Source organism: Gasterosteus aculeatus, chromosome 18 (assembly GCF_964276395.1).
Source record: "Gasterosteus aculeatus chromosome 18, fGasAcu3.hap1.1, whole genome shotgun sequence".
Classification (NCBI taxonomy): domain Eukaryota; kingdom Metazoa; phylum Chordata; class Actinopteri; order Perciformes; family Gasterosteidae; genus Gasterosteus; species Gasterosteus aculeatus.
The window spans coordinates 3,318,866-3,339,868 of record NC_135706.1 but is presented as its reverse complement, the minus strand read 5'-3'; the positions used below and the strand labels follow the sequence as shown (position 1 = coordinate 3,339,868).

The 21,003-nt window shown below is 45.5% G+C and overlaps 1 protein-coding gene across 2 annotated transcripts; it reads right to left on the bottom strand.

Moving 5' to 3' along the window:
- Positions 1–731: 731 nt before the first annotated feature.
- On the bottom strand, positions 732–20,870 carry cad (carbamoyl-phosphate synthetase 2, aspartate transcarbamylase, and dihydroorotase). Of its 2 annotated transcripts, none has more exons than XM_078093972.1 (45): positions 20,759–20,870; positions 20,455–20,636; positions 19,645–19,784; positions 19,369–19,498; positions 19,069–19,211; positions 18,737–18,878; positions 17,804–17,975; positions 16,497–16,682; positions 16,292–16,401; positions 15,842–15,984; positions 15,610–15,741; positions 15,136–15,369; positions 14,826–15,047; positions 14,221–14,409; positions 14,004–14,128; positions 13,544–13,677; positions 13,327–13,439; positions 12,914–13,078; positions 12,730–12,815; positions 12,237–12,483; positions 11,940–12,038; positions 11,594–11,818; positions 11,291–11,473; positions 10,977–11,195; positions 10,279–10,446; positions 9,984–10,166; positions 9,568–9,672; positions 9,000–9,245; positions 8,832–8,913; positions 8,177–8,343; positions 7,781–7,945; positions 7,147–7,278; positions 6,447–6,648; positions 6,160–6,350; positions 5,886–6,026; positions 5,134–5,223; positions 4,889–4,967; positions 4,496–4,689; positions 4,310–4,384; positions 3,155–3,367; positions 2,792–2,917; positions 2,526–2,681; positions 2,275–2,376; positions 2,009–2,103; positions 732–1,463 (listed from the first exon to the last, which is right to left on the bottom strand). In XM_078093972.1, the coding sequence occupies exons 2-45, from the start codon at positions 20,543–20,545 to the stop codon at positions 1,364–1,366; spliced, it is 6,642 nt and encodes a 2,213-aa protein (XP_077950098.1). In that variant the 5' UTR covers positions 20,546–20,636; positions 20,759–20,870; the 3' UTR covers positions 732–1,363. The 2 variants fall into 2 exon arrangements, with proteins under 2 accessions (XP_077950098.1, XP_040016213.1); XM_040160279.2 differs by having other exon boundaries at positions 4,826–4,967; positions 20,759–20,869.
- Between the last annotated feature and the right edge of the window lie 133 nt (positions 20,871–21,003).

Sequence of the window (21,003 nt, the reverse complement as noted above, 5' to 3'; positions counted from 1 at the left end):
TTATTTCGCAAATTAATAATCTCGGAGTTGATATACTGCGGCGTGAGGAAAACATAGTTTAGGCATTCAGAATGTTATGACGGCTTTCAATTAATTATTCACTGAAAGCCGTATATATTTGAGAGGAAATACGGTTGTGACGTTTAATATTAAAGAATCACAGGAGCATACATTCCCATAGGATGTTAGATAATAGCATAGAAGAGAGTTGCAGTCTTTAACACTTCAGCAGCTGCGGTGTCTTGAGGGATTCAGATTTGATCTGATCTATTTGTTCTTGGAATCTCATTTTTTCTCAATGTTTAAAACGTGCTGAGTCATACTTGGACACTTGTGAATTAGATTGAATTAACAGTTTTAAATACAGCATTTATTGTAACGATCACTTCCTTGGTTTCTTTGCCATAATTTATCCATGCAAACATGCATTCAAAATGTTTCATTAGTTTTGTATTAGAGTAGATGTTTTATTAGTTATACACAGGTAATAAACCATTAATTAACTAATTAAATTACTTTAAACTCAAGGATCACAAAGTAAATAATCAACTTACTTCATGAGAAAAGTAATGTTACACAACCCATTTTCTTTTTGCATTACACTTTAACAACCAGGACTTGAAATCTGCTACTACTACAAAAAACAAGTCCGTTTTTACATTAGTGAAAGCCTGATGCCACATTCAGTGTTTTATTTCTTCAAGCGATGAGATATTAATAAGCGCGTCAAATGCAAAGAGGAAATTGTTTTTATTATTTATTTCTCCCCATAATACAGTCATTCATCAACACTTGTTCACAGATGATAAAAGAGTACTTCTAAACTGCAGCAGAATAAGGAATCACTCCTGAACCATCAAAGGCAGAGTTTCAAGAGAATGTGCGTGTGTATGAATGTTCAGTTAACGGAACACTTTGAAGTAGATAATCCAGCAAACTGGCAGCATTATTGGTCAGAACAGAGCAATACCTCACCGTTTCCTCCATTTTAATATCGTAACGGGTCCCTTTAAATTCATTCAGCGACCAATACCTTTAATCAATAACACACAACGCCACGGCGGTTATGACTTAAATGTCCTTTCTCAATTTTCCCAATTCCAAGTACAACATCTAGTATTTCTAGTTCAGTGGCAGATTTATGGAAAACGTCCACTAAGACGATGAAAAACAAGTACCGGTCCGCAGCAGCATTATACGAGTTCAGAAACCTAACGATCAAGTTAGTCTTTTGTGGTATTTAATACTACACCCCTTCTGGGACTGGAAACAAGAAATCCACTGACGGGCTGGAATCGTGTCTAGGACGTAACACTCTTAAAAATGGTCCACAACTTGTGCTGCAAATAGACACCACATGGATCTATCTGCCCAGTACGGTGGCCAGGAGGGCCATTCGGATGTACATGCCGTTCTCTGCTTGACGGAAATACGCCGCCCTTGGGTCTGTGTCCACTTCCACGCTGAGAGAAAAACACAAGAGGATACGTTTAACGACTCGAGTACTGCTCTATCCAACACTACTGTACAAGAACGGTCAATGATTATTAAAGTTCATTTCAAATGGCTTCCGCCAAGACCAATCGCTTTTAACAAAAAATCTATTCAGATTAAATATCACTTTATCATTTGGAAATAATATCTCCCTGGGAGCCTTCTTGTCAAGCGATTTAAGCTTTTTTTGGATTAATCGGTTGACAAAAATAGTAAAAACGTCCTTAGTTTTTACGGACACAAATGTCTTCGTCCGTTGCATAATAAAGGAACTAAACTATGTTTGAAGTGGAATCCACTGATGAGTCTTATGAACTAGTTAGTTGAGGCCTGACATACAACCACAATAATCTTATTTCAGGGGGGAAAAATGGATTCTATTGCAAGTAAGAATCTAAGCTGCTCTGAAAAAAATGAATTGAATCGGAGTTGACAAACTAAATGTTCTTTTGATACACCCAGAGGTCGACAGGTTATTGCATGAGAAGCCCTCATGGTTCACATTGGGACTGACCTGATTTCATTGACTCTGGGCAGCGGATGCATCACCACCATCTTCTTTTTGGCCACAGTCATGATGTGAGGGGTGAGGATGAACTGGCCAAAACACTGAGACACAAAACGTAAGCGGAGTTGCTTTAAACAACTTTCCATCCCATAAATGATCATTTACCAAGTCAAAAAAAAAGGCTTTGGTGGAAAATTATGTTCTTGTTTTCTACTTTAGTCTAAAGAGACAAAACACAAGCAGTGGATTGAAGGAAAAACAAGTTCACTTACAGCATTGTACTCCTCTTCAGACGCAAACCTCTCCTTCTGAATCCTCGTCATGTAGAGGACGTCGGTCTCTGGCAGAGCTTCCTCAATACTTTCAAACTCCTCCTGCAAACGGGTGAAAAATGGGCACAAACTGAGTTAATAACATAAAAAACCATCAAAACCATTGAGAAATGTCTATGTGTAAACAGAAATCTATCTGATTATACACAAATGTGGCTCGTGATACCGTTTCAGCACAGTCTCATCCCCACCTGTCTGATGCCCTTTGAGGCCACGTAGCTGATGATCTCTGCCGGCATGTGGAGGTCCTTTGGAGCCACGTAGCGCAGGGTGATGCGGTACTGGGTCAGCAGCTTGGCGAGGGAATGAACCGTGCGGCCGTGTTTCAGATCCCCAACCATGGTTATCTGAAAGGTAACGCATCGTGGATACATCAATTAAACACTGGTTCTAATTGGAGGATGGTGAACAACAATCAAACTAAAAGTTGGACCGCTGTGAATGATAAATTCCTCACCGTCATGCCGTTAACAGTCCCCAGCTCCTCTCGGATAGTGAAGACGTCCAGCAGCGCCTGGGTTGGATGCTCCCCGACGCCGTCTCCGGCGTTGATCACAGGCTTACGGCACTGACGAGAAGCACTCTGGAGACGAGTGACAAACCAAACAGTCATAACAATTGAAATGCAATCGCTGGAATCATAGAAAACTTCAATTAACAGCTCATTTAAAGTAGTTTTAAAATGCAGTATAGAAATGCCAATGATGTATTAATCTTAAATTCACGTTTTAGTGGTTTCTCCCGCTTCAGAAAGAACCACAAAAACAGATTTTGCAGAAAGCGCAGATCCACATCAAACGATGCTGGACTTCACACCCACCTCCACGGCTCCAGGCATCGGGTGTCGGAGCACCAGGACGTCGGCGTAGCAGCTCATGGTCTGGACTGAGTCGGCCACAGATTCTCCCTTCTGTGTCGACGACGTGGATTCGCTGAAGTGGACGACGGAGCCGCCGAGACGCTGCATGGCTGCCGCGAAGGAGCTACTGGTGCGAGTGCTGACCTCGTAGAACATGGACGCCATCACTTTGCCCTGGACAGTACGGAGTGGGGCTGTCAACCAATATTCTATATTCGAATAGTGAAAAACAACTATTCAAATGTGAAAATTAATATTCAAATGTAAAAAAATAAATAAAAAAAAACGGCGGCGCGACTGTCTGCTTTGCAGGGGGGCGGCGCGCGCATCTACGGACTATATATTGCATGAATAAAATAGGCTACAGCTTCATGCACTGGTTTGATTATTTGCCGTTTCATGCCAAGGAAAAGTTCCGTGTTTACAGCAGAGCTCACTCGGAGCGTCCAATGTCGGTACTATAAAACTTTCAATCACTGAATGAAGCCTGACATATTTGGGACAAGAATCGCAACCTTAAATTGCTGGCACTGAACTCATCAGCACTCAGCATTTGTTTATTGTTGTCGTTCATTTAAACCGTTATCTTATGCAAGAGAGATCTGCGGTCTTGGCTGTTAGTAAATTTACTTAATTTTGTGTAGGTAATATGTTCTTGAATATGTTTAAACTTAAATAAATTACCTATACAAGTAGTTATGTCTCGTATAGATTTGTTCTGTTATTGACGCGCCTAATGCGCAACCACATATTTGAATATATGTCTTTGTTCAAAAAAGACGTTGGAGTATTCGCTTTAAAAATTTTGACAGCCCTGGTACGGAGACAGGAGATGCATCTGGTGCTCGGCTTGAGACAAACAAATACTACTCATAACTACTCAGGTACGAGTTACAAAAACTGTGGTAGCAAATATTCCAAAATGCAGGTTTAGGACTCACAGCACCCCCAACCAGGGCCTTTTTGGGGGGAAAATCTCCCTCCCATTCTAAAGTTCAGAATCAAATCCCTGCGGTCAAAGACAAAGAATTCCTGAAAAGGGGTCCTAGTCACTGGGAAAAGTGTCGTACATCCGCATCCTCACACATACTGAATACCTTTATGAAGCGCACAAACCTTCAGGAGGTCCAGGCTTCGTTCTTTCTGAACCATCATACGCAACGTGTGGGCAACATTAAACAGGTGGGAGATCTGAAACCAACAAAACATACAAATTGAGAAAAATAAATACAACGGGCATTAACAAAAAGGGTTGCACAAGTCTCAAATGTTACACAATGTCTCTTTTTGTGTGTAGCGTACCTGCTCTTTGCTGAACTGTCTGACAGACAGGATGTGCTGGCCCACCAGTGGGTGCAGCAGAGGAGAGGTCTGCAGGTGGGACAACGGTCCAGCAACAAGCTGTCCTGTTCCAGACTGAGGGGACAGGATCCTGGACAGAGGAGGAGGGTGGCTGTAACCATCGCCAGCGCCGGCCGTCAGAAGCATAACCATCTCTGCAGAGAGTGAGGCGACACAGCCCACCAGTTAAATACACGAGCAAAGCATAACGCTGTTTATATAAAAAGGCAAATATTTCTAACTTTCCCGCTGTGCTGGACTGTTCGCCCAGCATTGTGGGACGTGTGGTACCTGGTGGAAGTCCAGGATCGGAGGAGCGGTGGATGCGAGGAGGCAGCAGGTAGCGGCTCTCACCTCCTAACCGGCGGGGGCTGGGCGCCCTGGTTCGGACTGGACCTTCCCGGGGAGGGGTAGGACGCGTGTGCTCCGGGGTCTAAAAACACGACAAATACCCAATCTCTGAATACATGCAACGAGTATCCACACAGGGAACCATGACGACGATGAAGAGGAAATAGAGTAGCATGCATCTATTAGCTTTTCATTCCTCAGTTTGTGTTTATTTTTTAATCCATTATTGTTTCATTAACTTTGAATACCATCGGACTTTCTTTGGCAGGTTCGAAGCGATGAATCAAAGAAGTGGGCCACGCGATCACGTCTTCGCCATAACCCGGAGGCACCAACACCTGAGGTGGAGAGAAGCATTTAGACGGACCCACCAAACACGTATCATGTTTTTAATCTACAGCATTAGCTCATTACACCTACCTTTCTTACATTCATATGTATATTCCATGTACATGTGTAACCCGAACAATGATCAAAATCATTTTCAAAACTAATCAAATAAACTCCTTTGACTGTTATACATATTTGTTTATAACAGTATTTGAATACCTTTGAATCTTATAAACATGAACATTTCTTCGTTTTAATACAGGTGTACACAGACAAGTATTACTACACAAGACATTATTATGTATTGTATTTCATATTTCTTAATTCCCCAGCTTCTGCGTACTGAACATTTGCTCCAGCAAACATGACCAAGAGTCCTAAATCCAAAATATAAGTGAAATCAAGGAATAAAACGGTCTTAGCAATTATTTATTGATTTGTTAATGTATTGATTGGAATGCGAGGGTGCTAAGGGAAGATTCAGCTGTTACCGTTATGTATTTCAAAGCTTTATTACACGGTTTTATAATTCCAAAGAACAAACCACAATAAATGTAAAACCATTAAAACATGACTCAGATTATTCATAAGCCTACATCTCAATTCAACCCGCTTAACTTGTAAGACAATAAGGCTACAGCGAATGATCACGTATGTGTGTGAATGTTACCTTGCCGTCTATGTAGGCCACTTCTCCTCGAAGAACCACGCGGCGAACTTTTCCCTTCACCTTCATACCCTGGAACGGTGTCCACTTTGACTTGGTGAACTGCATGGCCTGAGGAATAACCCACTCCTGCTCCAAGTCCACCTGATGGCCCAGACAAGTGAAGAAGTCATTAACAAAATACAAGTGTGAGGATTATTCACCAGATCACATATGAGGCATCGATTCCTTTCTACGCTTTTTGCCTCCGCCCTTGAGCATCTCAACGTGTGTGTACCTCCACGTAGGTGTTTTCCTGCACAGGGAGGCCGAAGATCTTGCGTGGATTGTCGTAAAGACGCCTGATGATGTCATCCAGAAGGAGACGCCCGTCGCTGACGGCGGTCAGCAGCAGCGGCAGCATCGTCTCCAGGCCGGGGTACCCTGGAGGGGGGCGGTCGCCGCTCTTCTCCTCAACAGAGTGGGGAGCTGACGACACGAAACATGTTCACGAGTAAAACATTCGCTCTCGTCCTCAGGTGATCGTGATTTCACCGTCGGGCTGCTTGGTGTGTGTTCGCTGACCGTGATCCGTGGCGAAGCAGTCGATGATGTCCAGGTTCTCCCAGAGTGCCTCCATGTCCTCGCGGGTTCCCAGCATGGGCCGTACCTGCGCCCGTCCGTCTCCGATCATCGCCACGTTGTCCTCGCAAAGAAAGAGGTGATGAGGGGCCACCTCACATGTGACCTGGATGCCCTTCTGCTTCGCTGCTCTGATGATCAAGATCTTAAAAAGAAGTCAAGGGGAGGACGAGGTGGGGTTAATAAAACAGCATGGAGACATCAGGCCTGTGGAGCACAATGTCATTAAATACTTGCAGCAGGAACATAACCGGTATAAATAATACATACATAATTGAACGAGTACATGGCTGTGACAATGAGCATACAGCATTGACAGTCTTAATGTGAATGCCCGGCACAAATGTAATTGGCGATGAATACAACTAACCTACCACTACATATTTCAACGGTATTATTATGGGATGGCTCTGCAAAAATAAGATATTTTCAATTTTGCTTTTCAAGAACAAAGCTTACATTTTAAGCTCAGGGATTCATTTGTTTAACATTAACTTTTCTCAAAAAAAAATCCAATCCGCCTGTCGATCTCCCGATCCCTCCTTCTACAATTGACCATATTGTTGACATTTTGACTTCACAAAATGACAAAATGAAAGTAAAATAAATCTTGTAAATAATCAAACGGAAAACTGTATTTTACCTCTTCCTTTGAGGACACGTGGCAGATGTGGACGGGCCGCTGGTAGAGCTGGGCCACCATGAGGATAGCGGCCACCGTCTGCTTCTCAGCGTGAGCAACGATGGGCATCTGCTTGGGCCACTTCTCAAAGTGCTTCAGAGAAAAGCAGACACAGGGTTTAGTGTACAGGGTGATTAACAAAAGACACATCTTAACGGGGTCTTAAGGCTCCACAAATCAGTCTACCAAATTAAAAACGTTCTTTGCCCAATTGTCAAATGAAGGAATTTGACACTTGGGCAAAGATGCCTAAAAAGACTAAAAATGACAAAAATAAATTCAGGCAAGTAATGTTTGACACCAATTTCCTTTCCATACAGTTTTGCAAGAGTCCTACTATCAAACAAATATAGAAAACTAGTTTGAGACACATTTATCTCTGGTTGTAATTTGACAGAAGGGTTCAACAACATTTAAAAAATAATTTTTTTAAATGCCAAAAATATATTCCGTATTTTGCTCTTATTCGCCCCCATTGGGGGCATTGAAATGATTTTCTCCAGGTTTCTACCAGTGTAACATCCATTCATAATAAAAAAAAAAACTACATTTTGAAAACAGTATATTACGATAAACATTGTTGGCTTAGACCTACCTCCATCCAGAGAGATACGTTGTCCATCTTGAGGGTGGAGAACGTGTCGTTCAGGTACATCTTCAGGGCGACAGCCTGGCTGGCGATGGACGGCAGCGCGGCGGCGTTGTCTGAAGCCGCGCCCAAATACAGGGCGTAGTCACACCTGCAGCCCGCTTTGGCCAGCTGATGATACGATGTGACACGGGATTCATTTCTCTCATTCTATGTCGGTTAACTTTGATTAAAGGCTTGGATAATATCTCATGTTGATGAAAGCCAAAAAGAAATTCTGACATTGGATTAAAGATTCACTGGATCTCGATCGGATTTGTTTCACAGCTTGGACCAGACAAATGAGCTCCGATTTGACTGATGGAAAAGAAAAATAATAATAATGAAGAACCCTCTGCGTACCTTCTGTGCCAGGGCCAGGGTGCCGGCGTCGGTGATGGCGGGGGAAGTATTGGGCATCGCACACACCATGGTCACGCCTCCTGCCAGAGCAGCTGCCGTCCCAGAGGAGAAGTCCTCCTTGTGTGTGGCACCGGGCTCCCGCAGGTGAACATGCACGTCGATCAGCCCTGAGGATCATTGTGCAAAATGTTAGATTTCTGAACAAACACTTTGTTCAATGGCATGTACACTGTTATTTACAATTCTTATCCTGATTTTGGTCTTATAAGGGTTTTAACCTGGTGATGGAGACATCATTCCAACAAGTATTAAGGTCTATGGAACCAAGAAATGATTTAAATGCTCAAAAAAGATTATTGGTACCTCAAAAATAATATAACAGTTTGTTATATTCATTTTTGTAGTTAGTATGAAAAAATCTATTTATCAGTTACCGGTGTCATTCAAAAAATATTAACACATGTTCAATGTTGCTCTTGAAGCTTCCTTATTTAGGTACCTCTTTAAAAAAAAAAAAAAAAGAAAATAGAAAAAAGACTTGTATCTGCTCTGCCGTTTGCGACTGTAGACATACGTCCAGACCTTCTCAAAGCCCCCACGGTCATTGAGGAGAGAGTAACACATGGATCGATCACTGCACGTCGCTGCCACTTACCCGGCAGACGGACCAGCGTCTGGGACGTCATGCTGTCGATGTGCGTTTTCACCGGTGGAGCCCGACCGATCTGATGAAGAGCCTGAAGACCAATCAACACGCATGTTGACATCCAACAAAAAGCTCAGTATCGTTCTTAGAGAGCAACAACAAACCAATGAATTTGACCTGGACAAAGAGCTTGGTGCACTTGATGTCGATGATGAGCGGGACGGAGTAGTCGATGGCCATGCGTCTTGTCCTGTAGCCCTTGGTGACGAAGGAGGAGAGCCGGCGACCTCCACTGTTCCTCATGGAAAGGTTGATGACCAGATCAAAGTGGTTTTCCTCCAAGTAGTTCATGATGCTGCGCTGCTTCTCTTTGGTGGGACACTCGCTCACCTCCTCCTCAAATGGCCAGTCCACTGCTTTCACCTGGAACCGTAAGCCAGGAGGGTCGATCGATAATTCCTTATTTGATAGTTTCGTTTCATCACTGGTCGGGATATTAAATCGCTCAGTTTATGGACAACATATTATTCATTCATTGGGTAGAGGATAATCTTTATTTAACAAATATGCGTATATGCGGTTACCTCTGATTCTTAGTTTTATTCCACAGCCAGTCAATTGGGTGGCACTCTGAACTATAATACGTCTGTCGATCCAATGAATGTCTCCTGTCACTTGACTGAGCAGTCATGCACTACACCGAATATATATTTCTGTAATTAAGTGAAAGTTACCGCTCAGCTACCTTGACTCCATGTTCTGTGTAGAAGTCTGCAGTACCCAGACTGGCGTACAGGTCGTAACCCATGGACTCCAGAGCCTGCACGGTGGGCAGCAGCTCACTCTTGTTCTGTAAGATACACCAAACGTAGAAAACACTGTTTGAAAAAGGTCGTTAGAATTTAACTGAATATACAAATTTTTGTCCAATTAACACAATAAATGAAGAGACAAATAAACTTTTTAAACATTTGGATTAACATTTCTTCTAATTTCCTAGATGAGCAGCATGCAGCAAATGTTCCGGCTCGTCAGGAATCAAACCGGAGACTCGCCGCTCAGGTGAGTAGCCCATGGGTCGGGGGGTTACACTCCTATGCGGCTTTCGGGCCGACCCCAAACTCATAACGGCTCATAAGAGGTCAATGTCGAGGCCAGTACCTTATAACTGCCGATGGACAGCAGGATGTTCTTTTTGGGGATCTTAAAGCCCGTGGAGAGCATGGCTTTGAGGTAAGCCTCGTATCGGTTCTCCCCAAAACACGCCACCTCGCCAGTGCTGGTCATCTCCACCCCGAGCACCACGTCGGCTCCGGCCAGGCGAGAGAACGAAAATTGGGGGACCTGGAGGATATGTGACAAATGGTTAGGAGGAAAAAGGGAAAATGATGGACTGGTGTTTCCTCAGCTTTAAGGACAACAGTCCCCATAGAAGCTTCAGCCGTAACGAGGTTACCTTCACTCCCACAATCCCTTTGCCTCTCATGAGGCCCAAGGGCTCCACGTCTTCCCCCACAATGATCTGTGTTGCCAACGCGACCAGGTCCACGCCCAGTGTCTTTGATATAAAGGGGAAGGAGCGGGAGACTCGGACGTTGCACTCGATCACTTTCAATTGGTCATCCTGGGGAAGAAAAAGCACCGCTTAATAACAGGCATGAAAATGGGTCAAGGGTGAAAAGGGTGAGAAGGATATTACCCCTCTAGGGCAGGGGTTTTCAACTGGTTTTGTCCCAGAGATTTCTTCGAGTCATTCGTTGACGGGGTGGTAAGATATTACCGACCATTTGACCGACTCGGTTCTTTGAATCTCGTTCAGTAAAATGAACGAATCTTTCTTCGAGTAATTAGTTGACGGGGGGGGGGTAGCGGTAGCTAATCATTTTCCACCGGAGCTTTAGCTAGCTGGCCAACGTCTCGTTCTCTCCCGCTGTGTTAAATGACTCAATTCATCAAGCTGTAGCTAACAGCTACATAGCCAAGTCTATGTCAACAAAGCTCCTGGGTAACTTAACTTGGATATACCAGAAAGTATTAAAACCATCACTTACCCTGTTTGAAATTCACTGAATCTCGCGCTCCCTTCTGACACGCGCACCTGTTCGCAGTTCACTGAATATGAATATATATGAATTGTTCCTTCAAGGTGCTCACCTTGGCGATCAGCTGCAAGTTGAAAGGTCCAGTGACCTGCAGCTCCTGAGCGATGGCATGGACGATCACCTGGATCCTCTCCATCGTCTTCTGATTGAGGTCCTGCGGGGGCGTCACCAGTGTGGCATCTCCAGAGTGGACGCCGGCGTTCTCCACGTGTTCAGACACCGCGATGGCCATCACCACCCCATCAGAGGCGACGGCGTCCACGTCTATCTCCTGGACACAACACAAACGACACAGACTCGATTTTATAAAGTTCATCTTCTGACAGATCATGTTAGAGCTCAACTTTTACTACTATCTTTGCTGACCTTGGCCTCCTGGATGAATTTGGAGATCACAACGGGATATTCCTTGGACACGGCGACAGCGTCGGTGAGGTATTTCTCGAGGTCGCTGTCGCTATAGGCGACGTTCATGGCCGCCCCGCTGAGAACGTAGGAAGGACGAACCAGGCAGGGATAACCCACGGTCTCACAAAACGTCACAGCAGACTGAAGAAAAAAAGAAATCGAGAAATAGAACGCTGAAAAGGATCCTTCGCAACACATCCACTTCTCCCTCCAAGAGTTTATATTTTAAACTAATGTTCGAGTGAACCCGGGCCGTCGTACCTTCCTGTCGGAGAGCTCCTTCCACTGCGGCTGGCTGATTCCGATGGTGTCCAGCATTCGGGAGAACTTGAACCTGTTCTCGGCCGAGTCGATGAACTCGGGGGAGGTTCCCAGGATGCGGCACTGCTGACGGTGCAGCGACATGGCGATGTTGTTGGGAAGCTGGCCGCCCATGGACAGGATCACTCCCTCGGGGTTTTCCCTCTCATAGATATCCATCACCACCTGAAAGATGCCCGGGGCTAATTTAACCATCTATACATCGAACAGCAACTCTTCTTTTCAAATAACTTTTATATTTTACTTATATGTGTTTCAGGATAAGGCTAAATATATTAACCCTTACCTCAAAGGAAATCTCGTCAAAGTAGAGGCGGTCACACATGTCATAGTCTGTACTGACGGTCTCTGGGTTGTAGTTCACCATGATGGTCTTATAGCCCATCTGCAATAAATGAGAGAACCAGTTATTAAAGCAGTATTCAGACCGCGGTGGGCCGGAGAGAGTCTCTGCTATTCTGTATCTGTATGTCTGTCCATAGCTTTGGATGGAAAGTCCTGCATGTCTAACAGATAAAAGCACTGCCTGAGGTAAAGCGGTGAAATGTTTCCTATCGTACTCTTCCACTCAGCTCAGACTCGCCTTCCTGAGCTCTGTGATGCACCCGACCGCGCACCAGTCGAACTCCACGCTGCTGCCGATGCGGTAAACGCCCGAGCCGATCACCATGATGTGCTGGTCGTTGAAGGCCAGGTCGTCCTCTGTGCCGTGGTAGGTCAGGTACAGGTAGTTCGTGTGGGCGGGCCATTCGGCCGCCACTGTGTCAATCTGCTTCACTACAGGGAGGATGGACCAATCGTGACGCAGCTTTCGAACGACAAGCTCTGTGCTGTAGGAGGGAAAAAAAAAAAAAAAACACGTCAGAACATATTTATGGGGGAAGTAAGGAAAATAAAATACCAATATTTCAAACCATCCATTCCGGTGTGAATAAGGACAACAACGGAATGGATTAACTCACGCACAACGAGATTATCTACATCCTGTTTGGTATACAGATTCAATTGTGGTGCCAACTGACTGCGGCAACTTGACTAAAAATCGCAACGTGCCCGTGAGTACGGCCCCTTCTCACCTCTGTACAGCTTGGGCGATCTGCTTGTCTGAAAAGCCCAGCTGTTTGGCCTTTCGCAACACCTCTGGAGGCATGGCGCTCTCATCCTGGTAGGAAGAGAACAACAAATACCAAAGACTCAAGAGAAGCCCGGACTGCGTTGTATTCCCCGCTCCCATCATCAGTTCCCTCTCATCAGATTTACCTGGTTGTACGTCTCTAACAATTGCTCGTGGTCGGCGATGTTCTTCATCTTGTGCAGGAACCAGCGGTCGATCTTGGTGAGCTCATTCAGCTGGTCCACCGTGTAGCCGGCTCGAAAGGCCGACGCCAAAACAAAGATGCGCTTGTCCGTAGGAATCTGCAACTCCTGATGAGCAAAGAGGGCAGATTACAATGTATCCGATTCTGCATCTCAACATTTGCCGGAGGATTTGAAATGTTTTTGATAAAAGCTTTGGGAAAAGAACTCCATCAAATAGGGAACAGTGGACAACAGCGTGGTTGATTCGATGCAATGTAAATAATGGACAATAATGGGGTTGAAGGACATATTATATTTATCAACAGCGGTAACAGAAAAAAATGAGGCACAAACTGCCTATTTTTTAATTCTACCTTCTCAGAGACGGGCTTGATGGTGTGGTCAAAGCCGACACAGTTCTCGTCCACCATCCTCAGAGCTTTCTGGAAGGCCTCTTCAAAGTTGCGGCCGATGGCCATTACCTCGCCTGTCGAGAAGAAGCACCGGTGAAGACCTATTCACTGCGTGCTAATGCAGTTTCACCAACAGCAGGCCATGATGGATGTGGTAATACAATTCCTTTTCTCTTACCAACACTCTTCATGGAGCTGCCAATCTCAGTGGAAACCCTGAGGAACTTGCTGAGATCCCAGCGAGGCACCTTCACCACGCAGTAGTCCAAGCTGGGCTCAAAGTTCGCTGTTGTCGAGTTGGTCACAGAGTTCCTAGAGGAAACAGATTTGCTTCAGAATTTGCATTCCTAAATCACACAACTCCAACAAGTTTTGGATGGATAAGTAAATACAAAACTGAAAAGTAAATAAATAGCACAAGTCAATAATTAATTAATGTGCAGATAAAGATGACTCATTTCTTACACTGCCTATGAAATACCGGCATAACGAAATAAAAAGATTTGGACAAATATTAACACATCTACACAGAAAAATTGTATTTATGTAAACTATCAACCCACTCCTGCTGGCTCAATCCTCATGTTTAGTCTGAGAGGCTGTTTTTCTTCTGACATATTTGGATATTCCACGCTTACTTGAGTAGTGGCAGTGGGATCCCCAGGCCCAGTTTGGCTGCAACATAAGCCAGAGGATAACCGGTCGCCTTACTGGCCAGGGCCGAGCTCCGTGACAGACGGGCATTCACCTCGATGATGTAGTACTGCAAAACATCATTCGTGCATTAGTGTTTGTACTTCCGTCCAAGTAGCGTGTGGATTCCGGTTGCACTTAAAATATTGTGTTCCCGGGTACCTGTTCAGATTCTGGGTTAAGGGCGTACTGGATGTTGCACTCTCCTACGATGCCGAGGTGCCTGATGACTTTGATAGCAGTGTTCCTCAGCATGTTGTACTCGTGGTCGTTGAGCGTCTGACTGGGCGCCACAACGATGGATTCTCCAGTATGGATGCCCAGAGGGTCAATATTCTCCATATTACACACCTGAACAACAACAAATGGACTCTCAAGCATACAAACGAGTATCGTCAAATGCTACATGAAATAAGTAGATTTATGTACAAAACGCTATTCAGAAGTTCAGTAATATTACGCTTTTACATCTTTGTAATAGGCAGCGGTTTCATTACTTAAACACTTTGAAAACACATCAGATCTCAATGTGGAAAAATAATTATGTTCACCATCTATACATCTTTTGGGGGAAATAAAAGTTTCAGCCAACAAAAGGGCTTAATTTTATAGAACCCCCCCCTAAAAAGTGAAAAAATGATGTGGACGGGTAGTCCATTTTTTCCAAAATTCAATTTCTGCAACTGAAAATGCTTCTCATTGTCTTGGGTGGCCCACACGTGCTCGTATGCTTGCTTGACAACATCTCTAGTCTCCTCCGTACTCACCGTCACACAGTTGTCGTAGGCATCGCGAACCACCTCGTACTCAATCTCCTTCCAGCCCTTCAGGGATTTGTCCACGAGCACCTGGGAAGTGTGGGCGAAGGCTGCGGTCACCAGAGCGACGAGCTCCTCCCCGTTGTTGGCGAAGCCCGAGCCCAGGCCTCCCAGCGAAAACGCCGCGCGCACCAGAACCGGGTAGCCGAGGCGTTCGGCAGCTGCCACCGCCTGATAAAACGCACAGGTGGAGAGGACGCGTTCGGACATAACAAAACACCAGGCATGTTGTGCAGGAACGGTTGAGCAGCCTCCTCACCTGATCGACAGAAAGCGCCGCTTCGCTGGGTGCGACGTGTTCGTTGATCTCTTCCATCTTCTCCACAAAGACTTTCCGGTCTTCGGTCATCTCGATGGACGCCACGGGTGTCCCCAAAACCTTAACTTCGTACTTCTCCAGGACGCCCAGCTTGGTGAGCTCCACGCCGCAGTTCAACGCCGTCTGACCGCCGAAGGTCAGCAGCACGCCGTCTGGACGTTCATTTTTGATCACCTGAGGGCAAAAAACAACATGGAGCATTGACGCAGAAAGAGCTGTACAAGTACAAGATAAAGTAATTTATTGTCCTTTTCTTTTCTTATATATTCTCCATTTCCACATAAGTCATATTGTTATTAGCACATAGGACTGCTCACTTCAACTTCTCAGTAACACAAAAATATTATTTGTATTGAACCTTAAATAAAATGCAAAAAACGCACAAATATAGATAATATGTTTGTTCATCCGTACCTGAGTGACATACTCCGCCGTGATAGGCAGGAAGTAGACTTTGTCAGCCAAGCCCTTGGAGGTCTGGACAGTGGCGATGTTTGGGTTGATCAGCACGGTCTGGATGTTCTCTTCCTTGAGCGCTTTAATGGCCTAAAGAACAAGACAACGTCAGATGAAATAACAAGCCCGCCCGCCTCATAAAGACCTAACTTGGGGACTATTTGAACTGCTGTTGGCACTCCTCACACACCTGGGAGCCGGAGTAGTCAAACTCCCCGGCCTGGCCGATGGATAGCCCTCCGGAGCCCAGGATGAGGACCTTCCTCGGTCGTTCGACCTCTTCAGGCTTTGGGGAACCCGGGTAGGTGAGGTGGTCCATGAGACGTTGCTTCACTGGAAAAATCACAAGCAAGGATTTGGACGGTGTTGCTCATATTCATTACTGTAATGCACTAACTTAACACTGTGCCGATTAGCTATTAATGTCAACTGAACACTTGAAGCACAGCCCTAAACGTGTAGCTTTTCACAAGGAGTGGTTCTCCACCTCCCTCTCTGGCAGGGACTGGTCTCTCAGAAAGGGCAGTTGTGAGCCGTCAGTCAGACATGCTGTCTCGTCATTTACTTATTTAATGAAACATCGGAAAGCAACGTTAGAGAATTAAAAAACAAACTATAAAAAATCCTCACGGGTTCTTACCAGATGTGGTGGCGTTGCCAGCCTTGTGCTCCTTCACGGTGTCAAGGAAGACATCGAACAGGCCGACCAGGTCCGTGGGCCCCGCCATGTGCTCTGGGTGGAACTGAACACTAAAAAATAAAAATAAAAACAATGAAAAAAAGATCAACCAAAGATTTAATCACACCATTTATTCACATCCCCTTGATGTCGCTCAGCGCGTTACCTGAACAGGGGTTTCGTGTTGTGCACGATGCCCTCATTGGTGTGATCATTGGCGTTGGTAAACAGGACGTCCCAGTCTTCGGGCAGCGTGTCGGGGTCGACGGCGAAGCCGTGGTTCTGACTGGTGATGAAGCATCGAGCCGTTCCCTTGTGGATGCAAGGCTGGTTGTGCCCACGGTTACCGTACCTAAAAAAGACAGGAGAAAGACATCCTTGGCGTTACTCGTTTTCATTTTCAAGAGATGAACGCCATGTAAGTTAGATAATAACATTAGCAGTCTAGTCGGGGATCTGGCTGTTTCACACCAATAGGAGCATAAGACCTCCATCTAGAGATTAAAATGACACAATACAGGCATGAAAAGGCCAGAAAAAATAAACACAAACATTGTTCGAACCATAAATGATGGTTGGTTTAAATTAGTGTATTTCCATTGTGAAAACTATTTAAAGCAACCCAAAGTTCTAATGTTCTACAGTTCGAACAGTCAAATTAAAATTTTTGAAGCAAAAAAAGTTTTAAAAAAAAAATGTAAAAAAAACATAAGCCGGTCAAACAATCACTGAAACAAAAATCACTTCACTTTCCAGGAGAGATATTGAACAGATGAAGATGCATAACAAAGTGTGCGGCAGCTTGCACCTTTCTTTTGTTTAGCTTACAAATTGAAGGCATTGGGGTCCAACGCTGACATACACCACACGGTGCTTTCAAAGATTCCCTGTGAACTGAATAGCTGCAATCCCACAATGCCCTCGTCATTTGAGACGCCAACAACATTCCAGAGGTGCGATGGGAAAATGTCTCTGTCCTCTGTGACCTTCACTCGGAGCCTGATAAAGCGGCTGTCTGTGGCGTCTCACAGATGTTGCTGTGGGCTTCTGCGGTGGGGAGCGGACCGGCTTGTCTGTTAGGCTTTCTCTCATAACAAGATCAGTCAGGAGCGAGCAGACTGCTGAGAACAGCAGAAATCTGGAGTTAACATCACAACTCTCCAACAAAAAAATAATCCCTGGCATGAATGTCTGTTTCTAGATAGCGCACACAGGTTTTTGAAGAGGTTCCCTGGTTTAGGACTCCGAGGGGGCATTTTGGTCTTTGTCCTGCTCCAAAAATATTCTATTAGCTTGCCATGAGCGAGTTTAAATCAGAAGGATGCTGAAAGCCAACCAACCAAAGCATTTTTTTACACTGATTCAGCCATGTTTGCAGCAAAAATGTGATGGAGATGAGAATGCAAATGTAAAGAGTAATGCAATAAAGACCAGAGCAAAACAAGGAAGTGTGTGTGAGTACGGGGTACTAACTTCATCTTGAAGGTCTTTGATCCAATGACTAATGAGAGCAGCTGGTGTCCGAGGCAGATGCCGAAAACCGGCTTGGGACGTTCCACGCAGACCACCTTCCTCACGTTGCTGATGGTGGTCTGACACAGTTGGGGGTCCCCGGGGCCGTTACTGATGAACAAACCATCAAAATCTAGGAAAAGACAGCAAAAAAACCCCCCAACTTTTAATGTTTGGCTAGATTGTTGCGTAACATCGTAATAGGAAAAGAAATGCAACTGCTTTGTGGGGGTTCTGACTTTTGAACAAGTGAAGACTTGTTGACAGTAGAGAGCAATCATCGTGGTGGGTGAGGGGCGGGGGGGTTTGGAGGTCCTGAGCTGGCGGGTGAGGTTGCGGGGGATGGGGTCTGGACTGTCAATGCTCGTTCAGAGAGACAATAAAACTTATCGTAGCAGGGAGAGGTCTTCCAGGCATATGGCACCTGACCAAAGGTCGCACACACAACCCTAAATAAATCACCTTCTGGCCTTTGTGCGAATAGTGACTGTCAAATAAACACGTGGATTGGAAGGAAAAGGAAGCAAGTGTAGGCACGAGCATTCTCGATCAGTCCAGTGTTACTTAGCAGAGCTGGTCAACAGCTTGCAGCCATTGACGCTCCCACTGCTCGGATTCTGCACATCGCCCCACGTTACCTGGGGACTCCTGACATCAGCTAATGAAAACAAACACAAAGACATCCTTCTAAAAGGCCTCTGGCCATTTTGAATACAAACTCATTTCAGAAGGTGTTAAAAAGCAAAGATGAAGTATCATGCAAACGTTATAGTGAAAAACCCGCCGTGATTAGGCCCAGATCTTGAACCTAAATGCACCTAAATGTCGCTTTCCCTTACGTAGTGCGGAAGTTGAAAGGAAAGTCTGTCGATAGCATGGAGGTACGTCACTGACCTTTGCTGTCCAGCGGGTGGTCCCAGGGGACGACGGTAACACAGGCGCCCCTCTGAGCCAGGCAGCGGATCTGGTTGTATTTGATGCCGCAGTCCACTACTGTGATTCGCAAACCACCGCTGGGGTTGAATACCGTGGGCTCCTGGACACAAACGCACGAGAAGTAGTCAGATACACGCTGATGTATTAAGACAAGAACGATCCTTTTCGTTTGCTTACTCTAAACCGGTTTGTTCTTTTTCCTACGCACATTTTAGTTAACTTGATGATAATGTGAAGATAGAAAAAACACACAAAAAGTCACAAGGCTCTAAATAAGTTCAACGTTTTACCTTCATGGAGACTTCCTGAACCAGGTTCCTCTTGTCTGGGTTGTCAAATGGAACACTGTCCTCAGGAGTCCCGTCCACCACCAGCTTCCCCAACATGGTGCCCTTCTCTCGGATCTTTTTGGTCAGACAGCGCGTGTCGATCCCTGGAGAACATAGAAACGGCACGCACACGGTCTTATGTTTTTATATTTAAAAGCTTGCAAACATCAGTTGTTTTTTTAACACTAGTTCCAATTCGGTCAAATCAAGCAATTACTTCTGAACAAATTCATTAGTATTAGTCCATTTAGATTTCCCCACCTCGTAATCCCGGAACACCTTGCTCCTTGAGCCACTGGTCCAGCGACTTGACTGAACTCCAGTGACTGGGATTCTCCGACAGCTCTCCGATGATGAGCGCCGCAGCGTGGATCTTTGACGACTCGAACCACTGAGGAGGACAACGCGAGCGCGCGGGAAAAGTCATCACGATCTGGCGTCGGTGTGAGGGGAATAAACGCTAGGATTACAGACAAGAGTTTCATTCCTCCCATTAGCTCATCATCCCACACGCGAGTTGACTCATGGCCGCCCCACCTGGCTGAGTGCGAACTCTCCCTCGGCGTCCTGCGGCACACCGTAGTTGCCCACCAGAGGGTAAGTGAGGGTCAGCAGCTGGCAGTGGTAGGATGGGTCAGTGAGAGCCTCGGGGTAGCCCACCATACCCGTCTGAAACACTGGAAGCGCAAAATGATGCGGTTAAATGCGACTGGAGCTTCAATATGTGATGCAAAGTCATTTGTTAGGTCATTTTTAAACAGGCATGCACTTATCCCACTGTGTGAAAGGGACTGTGATCACTCTTTAAAAGTGGAAGGCAAGATTAGTTTTGACTTAAACCTGCACACGCATCAGTCAACTAGTTTCAAATGTTGCCTCATTTGTAATTTGGCACACCTGCGGCACATTGAGGTGCGGTTATTCCAGCGAAATTCGACTTATTTTAAAAAGTTGAAAGCTCCAGTCACAGTCCCTCATTGCCCTGCCAGCCCATGAGGACACGTAGATCCGTGGAGGTACTGACACTGAATGGTGAATTATATTGGAAAGAAGAGCCGGCATGTGCCTAATGAACTGTAACCAACCGGACGTAATTAACAGATGTTGGCAGAAGTTTGGCTGCACGTCGCGGGGGGGGGGGGGTAATGTTGAGTTACTGGTTTGGGGAAAAAGGGGGTTTGGCGCTTTGGGCCGTCGACTCGTTCCACGTCCCAAGAGCCTCATCGAAAGTCAGCGTTTTGGGCGAGCGGGCGCACGCAGGGGACTTAAGCACGGTACGAGCTAGCTGAAAGTAGCACTGACGTTCAGAGATTTAGCAGCCAGGAATTAGCGTAAAAAGGGACGTACCAACTTCTCCCGAAATTGACACATCGGCACCAAAAAGGAGCCCCTTGAACGCCGTCCCGTCCTCCAGGATCAATGTTGCCATCTTTGACATGCTTCCCTCAAGATAGCGGATGCTAGCAGCCGTGACTGATGAACTGATGAAGGCTTCGTAGTGACGAGCCCTCCGCTCTCCACGTGAAACTCTGGAGAGCAGGAGAGGGGAGATGATTACTAAGAAAAAACTACGGATTAAGACCAAATTTCACCGCGGAGCAGATGTCTGTCGGCGTGGCCTTGAATTTTGAGTAAAATAAGCAGCAGTTACACGGAGAAAGCGAGTTTAGTTCGATAATACGCTGGTTGGTCGGACGGCGCAGTCAGAGAAAAGTGTCCCACACGCGCCGTCGGCAGTGTGGAAGTGAACCCGCGTGTTGCACATGGAGCTCTGACGTAGTCACTGCATTTCCGCTCACAAGTTCCGAAATAAAAGCAGGAATGGACAGACATGAAAATACATTTACTTTACATTTTTTACATTAACAAAATCCAAAGCACATATACATACATTGA